General features: G+C 42.8%; 1 protein-coding gene across 2 annotated transcripts in view; it reads right to left on the bottom strand.

Moving 5' to 3' along the window:
• The window catches only part of SDAD1 (SDA1 domain containing 1), a 36,342-nt gene extending 28,188 nt beyond the window's left edge, over positions 1 to 8,154 (bottom strand). Inside the window, exon 1 of one of the 2 annotated variants that reach the window (XM_017514811.2) lies at positions 7,970 to 8,154. In XM_017514811.2, the coding sequence (XP_017370300.1) occupies positions 7,970 to 8,059 (90 nt within the window). In that variant the 5' untranslated portion in view covers positions 8,060 to 8,154. The remainder of the gene's footprint in view (positions 1 to 7,969) is intronic. The other variant, XM_017514808.2, reaches the window with a different exon arrangement.
• Between the last annotated feature and the right edge of the window lie 299 nt (positions 8,155 to 8,453).

Here is an 8,453-nt window from a genome sequence, read left to right as displayed (position 1 = left end):
AAAAAAAAAAAAAAAAAAAAAAAAAAAAAAGAAAGAAAGAAAGAAAGATAGATAGGTAACAGGTCAGAAATGTAAATTTTATCTCAAGTATATGAAGCTCTCCAGTCAAAATCCTGCCCCCCAACCTTTTTAAATTATAGTTTTAAGTTCTGGGATACATGCGTAGAACATGCAGGTTTGTTACATAGGTATACACGTGCCATGGTGGTTTGCTGCACCCATCAACCTGTTATCTACATTAGGTATTTCTCCTAATGCTATCCCTCCCCTAGGCCCCGACAGGCCCCCGTGTGTGATGTTCCCCTCCCTGTGTCCATGTGTTCTCATTGTTCAACTCCCACTTATGAGTGAGAACATGTGGTGTTTGGTTTTCTGTTCCTGTGTTAGTGTGCTGAGAATGATGTTTTCCAGCTTCATCCACATCTCTACAAAGAACATGGACTCATCCTTTTTCATGGCTGCATAGTATTCCATGATATATATGTGCCACATTTTCTTTATCCAGTCTATATTTGATGGGCATTTGGGTTGGCTCCAAGTTTTTGCTATTGTGAATAGTGCTGCAATAAACATACATGTGCATGTATCTTTATAGCAAAATGATTTATAATCCTTTGGCAATATACCTAGTAGTGGGATTGCTGGGTCAAATGGTATTTCTGGTTCTAGATCCTTGAGGAATCACCACACTGTCTTCCACAATGGTTGAACTAATTTACACTCTCACCAACAGTGAGAAAGCGTTCCTATTTCCCCACATCCTCTCCAGTATCTGTTGTTTCCTGACTTTTTAATGATCACTATTCTAACTGGCATGAGAATGGTATCCCATTGTGGTTTTGATTTGCATTTCTCTAATGACCCATGATGATGAGCTTTTTTTCATGTTTGTTGGCTGCATAAATGTTTTCTTTTGAGAAGTGTCTGTTCACATCCTTCACTCACTTTTTGATGGGGTTGTTTTTATCTTATAAATTTGTTTAAGTTCCTGGTAGATTCTGGATATTAGCCCTTTGTCAGATAGATAGATTGCAAATATTTTTTCCCATTCTGTAGGTTGCCTGTTCATTCTGATGATAGTTTCTTTTGCTGTGCAGAAGCTCTTTGTTTTAATTAGATCCCGTTTGTCAATTCTGGCTTTTGTTGCCACTGCTTTTAGTGTTTCAGTCATGAAGTCTTTGCCCATGCCTATGTCCTGAATGGTATTGCCTAGGTTTTCTTCTAGGATTTTTATGGTGTTAGGTCTTATGTTTAAGTCTTTAATACATCTTGCGCTATTTTTTGTATACGGTGTAAGCAAGGGGTCGAGTTTCACGTTTCTGTATATGGCTAGCCAGTTTTCCCAACACCATTTATTAAACTGGAAATTCTTAACCCACTGCTTGTTTTTGTCAGGTCTGTCAAATATCAGATGGTTGTAGATGTGTGATGTTATTTCTGAAGGCTCTGTTCTGTTCCATTGGTCTATATATCTGTTTTGGCACCTTTTTTTTTTTAGAAACTAGGTCACCCAAGCAGGATTACAGTGGCTCAATAATAGCCCACTGCCACCTCAAACTCCTGGGTTCAAGTGGTCCTCTTCCCTCAGCCTCCTACGTAGCTGGGACCACAGACGTTTACTACCATGCCTGGCTGATTTTTCATTTTTATTTTTTGTAGAGACGGAGTCTCTTTATGTCGCCCAGGCTGGACTCAAACTCCTGGCCTCCCAAAATGCTGGGATTATAGGTGTGAGCCATAGCACTCGGCTCCCTTGTTCTTTGAAATATCAATTAAAACTTTATGCTAGAGCTCTAGACAGGATGTGTTAACAGCCAATAGCAAGAGACACATGGAAATAATAATAGCTTCCCCTTATTCAGCACTTGTTATGTACTAAGCTCCTTAGGCACATCATCTCATTTACTTATGTTTAGTTGTAATAGGAACCCAATAATCAAACATTGGAATTCACCAGGCCTCAGTTCCACGCCTTACAGCTAACTACTTTCCACCCATAGTCCACATCTTTAGATTGTGTGTGAGACAGACACACACACACACACACACACACACACAAACACACACACACTCTCACTCTCTCTCTCTCTCTCTCTCATCATCCCTACCTGGTCCAGTGAACTCTCAATTCATATATCCAGTCACCTATCTGACATCTCTGTTTAGGTGTCTAAACAGATGTCATTAACTTAGCATGGTCAAAAAACATAACTTGATTTCCCCAACAAAACTGCCAGGCCTCTTGCTTTTTCCAAGAGCAGGAGTCAAGTCCCTACATGCTTCAGATAGAACCGCTTCTCTCTTGACCCAACAACTCCACTGAATAGGAATGAGGAGAGGGCCGCAGAACTCTTCATGTTCCTGACAAGATCCTCACCCCATTTCTTCCCACACCCCACCCATGGCCCAGCTAACACAATTTACCTGACTTGAGATGATCAGGACTAATCTCATTACGCTCTATGTGCATCAGTCACCACAAGATCCCAATATTCCCCAGCCATCCCTCATCTCCCTCACTGTAATCCTCATACCACTAGAATCCTGAAACTCTTAGCATGGGGCCAAGGCATGTAAATCTCTTTTAAACAGCCCAGTCATTCAGATGCTCTATGGAAACAGCAGTTTTTTCTTGACACACTCCTACGTTGTTTTCTTTCTCCCAGCACGGATGAGTCAGTAGGAGTCCTCCTTGTTCGCCAATGCTACTTCAGAGACTTATATCCCTCCAGATTAATATTCTTTCTTCTTAACTGTCCTCACCCCCAGCTTTGAACCTTACGCCACAAGACCCACTATTCCTCCTTGCAGTCATCTAAGGACTAGGGTTATCCCCACATTCCTTGAACATTTCAGCTCTTTGCTTTCTCACCCTCTAACACAATTCCTATTATAATACCTGTACTTAGTAATTTTGTATCCACGTGGAGGGTCTTTACAATACCCTGGCCCCTCATCACCCTGACCTCTTCTTCTCTAATCATTTTGAACTTACTGTATCTCAGCACTCACTCCCATGGTCACACCTTAAACGCTGTCATTACCAATAACTATATTACAACTTCATAATCTCAACTAGAGGTATATTCCTCTCTAACTACAACTCCGATTTTCCAAACTCCAACGATACTTTAGTCTCATCAGAATCCACAGTCCACTGAGTCTACTACCTTTCCACTTCACCTAACCAACCCCCACCCCAACTTCCCTTCTTATCCAGCTTCAATTTCATGATCAATCATTATAATCACCTCCATGCATATACCTCAACTCACTTGCCCGTTTCTCTTATCATTACACCCATTTGGTAAAATGCCCACCCTGTGCTTTCCTTCTCTACAGCTATACTCCCAGAGCTGAATATGGTTGGAGAAAGTTGGCTAATTGGTATCATTTTATTTATTTATTTATTTATTTTTAGAGCCAAGGTCCTTCTGTCACCCAGGTTTCTGTGCAGTGGTGCCATCGTGGCTCACTGCAGCATCAAACTCCTGGGTTTAATCAATCCAGCTGCCCTATCCTCCCAATTAGCTTCCAATCATACTCACAACTACAAACCTCAAATAAGCCCTGAGTGTACTCTAGCAACCTCATTACATTTCTCCAGTCCCCTCACTTTCCCACTTTCCTGGACAACCATTTCATACTTTGCATTCTGTCCTCAAATCTCACTTTTTCCCTGTCCTCATTCTCAGCAGATGATCTTAACTCCAATTTCACTAGGAATATAAGCAATCTGAGGATAATTTCCATTTAACCACTTACCTTCTCTCCTATAAAAGCTATCAGGCCACCATCTAAGCCTAGCCCTTCCAGGTATGCATTAGATTCTAAACCTTGTAATGTCACTCAATCAAGGTCTTTGCGCCACTAGTCCCCACCTCCCATTTCCTGCCTCAACAGGTTCTACCCCAACAGTATATAGATATGCTATTCTTTCTGGCCACCTTAAAACACACACACACACACACACACACACACACACACACACACACTTTATTGGCTGGGCACGGTGGCTCATGCCTGTTAATCCCAGCACTTTGGGAGGCTGAGGCAGAAGGATTGCATGGTCTCAGCTTGGAGATCTGCCTAGGCAACATAGCAAAAAAGTCAGCTGGGCATGGTGATCACACACCTGTGGTCCCAGCTACTCAGGAGGCTGAGGCGGGAGGACGGCTTGAGCCCAGTAAGGCTGCAGTAAGCTGTGATCACACCACTGAACTCTGGCCTGGGCAACAGAGCAAGATTCTGTCTTATTTAAAAAAAAAAAAACAACTTTTCTTGATTCCACTTTACTCTCTACCTTCTACTCAATTTCTCTCTTCTTTTCAGAAAAAGTCCTTTAAAGAGTTGTCCACATATGTTGCCTAACTGCCCTCCTTTTTCAAAACAACCTTTAAATTGAGATATAATTCATGTACCATAAAATTTACCCTTTGAAGTACAGTTCAGCTCTTTAGTATGTTCACCAAGTTGTACAACTATAAGTTTTTCATCACCACAAAAAGAAACCTCAATCTATTAGCACTTATTTCCTATTCCCCTTACCCTCAGCTCTGGCAACCACTGATCTACTTTCTGTCTATATAGATTCACCTATTGTGGACATATTCTGTTCATATACATAGAATCATACTCTAATTGCTTTTAAACTTTCTGTAATCAGATTTGTGTACCCATTCTTCTTCCCAAACTGCTCATATCAGAGTAGCCAATGACATCCATGTCGCTAAAATTTTTTTTTTTTGAGATGGAGTTTCACTTTTGCTGCCTAGGCTGGAGTGCAATAGTGCTCACTGCAACCTTCATTTCCCAGGTACAAGCGATTCTCCTAATTCAGCCTCCAAGTAGCTGGGATTACGGGCACCCACCAACACGCCCAGCTAATTTTTGTATTTTCAGTACAGACAGGGTTTCACCATGTTAGTCAGGCTGGTCTCGAACTCCTGACCTCAGGTGATTCATGCGCCTCGGCCTCCCAAAGTGCTAAGATTACAGGCATGAGCCACCACGCCCAGCCCCATGTTGCTAAATTTAATGGTCAACTTTCAGTGTTTATCTTCTTTGATTCATCAGCATCTGACAAGCTTAGCCTCTCCCTCCCTTGGGAATATCTTCTGTACTCACCTTCCAGATCACCTCCTGGTTTTCCTCCTAACTTCCACTGGCTGCTTTCTCAGTCCCTTTTTCTAGTTAATCAGAAACTCACTGGCCTCTGAATGTCGGGAATCCCCAAGGATTTCTCTACCTACCCAATCCAGGATCTAATCACCCTTCTTACTACTTCCACTGTTACCAACCTGGCACCACTCAACCCAGCATCATCTCTTGCTGTGGATAATTCCAACAGCCTCTTATGCAGTGTCTCTGCTTCTATCTTTGCCCTCCCACATACACGTACAGTCTATTCTCAAAACAAGTCAGGGTGATCTTGTTCTTATATAAGGTGGTTCATGTATTCGTCTACTCAAAACCCTGTGAAAGCTTCCATCTCACTGGGAGGTAGAATCCCCAATTCTCCCCCTTTCCTCACTCCCCATTTGGAGCCATACTGGCCTTTATGTTCCTCAAACCCACCAGGCATACCTGCCCCAGAGTCTTTACATCTTCTGTTCCTTCTGCCTAGATCATTCTTCCTAACCATACTCACAGCTCTCCCTCATGTTCTTCAGGTTTTTACTCAAAGTTTACTATTTCAAGACCTTCCCTAACTATCTGATTTAAAACTGCAATACTCATCTCATCCCCAACATTCATAAGTACTTTCCTATTGTCTCTTTTCACAGCATTTTCATTATTTAACACACTATATTACTTGTTATTGTATATCACCCCATACCTGAATGTCATTTAATGAGCACAGAATTTTTATCAGTACAGCTCCACCATATAGTCCCAGGGTCCAGCATTGTGCCTTACATATAGCAGGTAATCAACAGTATTTGTCATATGGATGAACTTCAGTAAATGGCACTATCATCTACCTAGACACAGAAATAAAAAACCTGGGTGATCCTTCATTCCTTCTTTCTTCCTTGTTCCCCACATCCACTCCAACAGAAGGTTCTACTAGCTCTACCTCCAGGTAGAACAGCACCAATCTTTGTCCATAATTCCAGTGACACCACCATCCCTTGCCCGGATTATTCTGAGATCCATTATATTAGTTACCCTGCTTCCAGTCTCGCTCCTCTACAATCCACTCCACATGTAACTTCCAAAGTAAATTCTTAAAAATATAAGTTAGATCATGTCACTCTCCTGCTTAAAACTCTTCAATCACTTCCCCAGGCACTCAGAGTAAAATCCGAACTCGTTACCAGAGGCCCTGACTATTCTGACCCCTGCCTGCGTTTCCTATATAATCTTCCAATGCCCTCTTCTATGCTGGCTACACTTTAGCTACACTGGGTGCTTCTCTGCTTTTTTTTCCACCAGGAGCTTCTGCACTTCCTATTCCCTGTATCTAGAATGCTCTTGACCTACCTAGCTCAGTATCATCATTGCAGAGCCACCTTCCCTGTTTATGGGGTCTAAACCAGCAGCCCCCAATTCTAACCTACTCCTATCTGGTTTTATTTTCTTCATAGTCTTTACCATAAGTCTACCCTCACTTGAATGTAAGTACAAGAGAAAAATGCATTCTTATCTGTCTTATTCATCACTGTACCCCAGTGCCTACCTAGAATTATGTCAACACACAGTAGGTATTACATATGTGATTTTACATATATACTTGTTAAATGAATTAAACAGGTAGTTATTATTCCCTTCTTACATATTAAAATACCCACACAGGCTCAACGATTAACCCGCTTCAGTTACACAACTGGTTAACAACAGAGTCAGGAGTAGGTTATCTAACGGAACTATACAGACTCTCAACTTATCACTTTCTTTGCAAACGGCTATACGGTGCTTTAAGTATCTCAAGGTCTTGCCTATGCTACCTAACTTCTTGTATTGTTTCCTACTCTTTATTTACACTACCTTGATCCTTAGAGTGGCTCTCTCTACTGGTGACCTAAGCCACTGAGACTGCCATATGTTAAAAAAGCACTCATAAAATATCTACATGTGAAAATTTGGGGGAGGAGAGAAGTGAGAATGGCAATGAAAAAATGAGTAATTGTGTTAGCCACCGAACAAATCACAATCTGGTAGGAAGCTGGTAGGAAGCAGCACAAACACGTAATTGCAGCAAATGCCTAGCAGAGATACCTGTTTAATGCCTGTCGGATAAATGGGTGCCCGAAGGAAGCACCTGCCCGATTAACATATCAAAATCACTTTCATTTTGTCGGTACTCGGTTCAAACATCCCTAATGTTCACAACTTATATGAGGTTAGTATACAAAGCCCATCACAATGAGGGCCTAATTTTTCAACCTAATCTTTTCCCGAAGCTAATTCTGACGTCCGTGTCATGCCAGTTTCCGATAAGTTTGAATCCCGGCTTAACTACATATATAGTAAGCTCCCGAGTCTGTCCCTTGTTCTTGAGAACCCCCCACTCTTTCCCGGCACAGTCCAGGGTACACAGCAGACTCTCAGAATCGGACGTCAATAGAAAGCGTTCTAACATACGATTCATCCGGTGTTACCCAGTAATTCAAGTTTGGGATTTCTGACAAGAGGCTGAGAAACCTGCGTGGAAGTTGGAGGTTGAGTGCGGCCCATTTGTCTCTCTCTCCACCTCCGTGCCGTCGGAGAAAAATCTTAAAATGGTTTTAAAGGTGTTTCGCGGTAGCAGAGTCTACAGGGCAGGTAGAAAATCCAAACGGGCAACAGATTTTCAAGAGAATCCGAAAGCATGTCCCTTTCCCAACTTCTTCTCTGGAAGGACCCCTGAACCTATGAGAAGAACACGCGGCGAGCCTGGATCCCAGCCCCACTCCATGCTTCCCCCCTCCGGCCTCTCAACCATCCACCATCCGGCCTCTTAGCGTCGGCCCCTCCGCACTCCCACCTCCTCGATGTAGGCCGGCGGATCTCGCTTAATCAGATTCTGTAACTGCGGCAGGTTGCTGGGCAGCTTGTTGTTGTTTCTGCTTGCCATTGTGGCTGCAGACCCGAGACTGCCAGCAGCCGCCAATCTCTGCCAGCTGGAGCTTGGACTCGTGCTTCCGGGTACGACCGGAAACAGCCCAGGGGACACTCTACAGACGGCACCACAGTGGTTCTTAAAGGGAGCTATGCTACGGAAGCCTCGGAGTGTCAAATTTACTCTCGCCGAAAAGCTCTGTGATATCTCGGGAGAACTAGCTACCCCAGTCCCGCCCCTCGCCCTTGGGCATATGCTGCTACTACTGCCTAGCGTTTCTGAAAGGATCTAAAATGTAAATTTTTTCACGTGTATTATTATATTTCATCATTCCGACACCCATATGAATCACAAAAATGAGGATTAATCGTTTATTTTTAATCCCACGGTCTAACGTTAGAAACCGAAA

Source organism: Cebus imitator, unplaced genomic scaffold, assembly GCF_001604975.1.
Source record: "Cebus imitator isolate Cc_AM_T3 unplaced genomic scaffold, Cebus_imitator-1.0 Scaffold537, whole genome shotgun sequence".
Lineage (NCBI taxonomy): Eukaryota > Metazoa > Chordata > Mammalia > Primates > Cebidae > Cebus > Cebus imitator.
The sequence above is the reverse complement of the archived record's forward strand: the minus strand, read 5'-3'. Positions and strand labels throughout refer to the sequence as shown.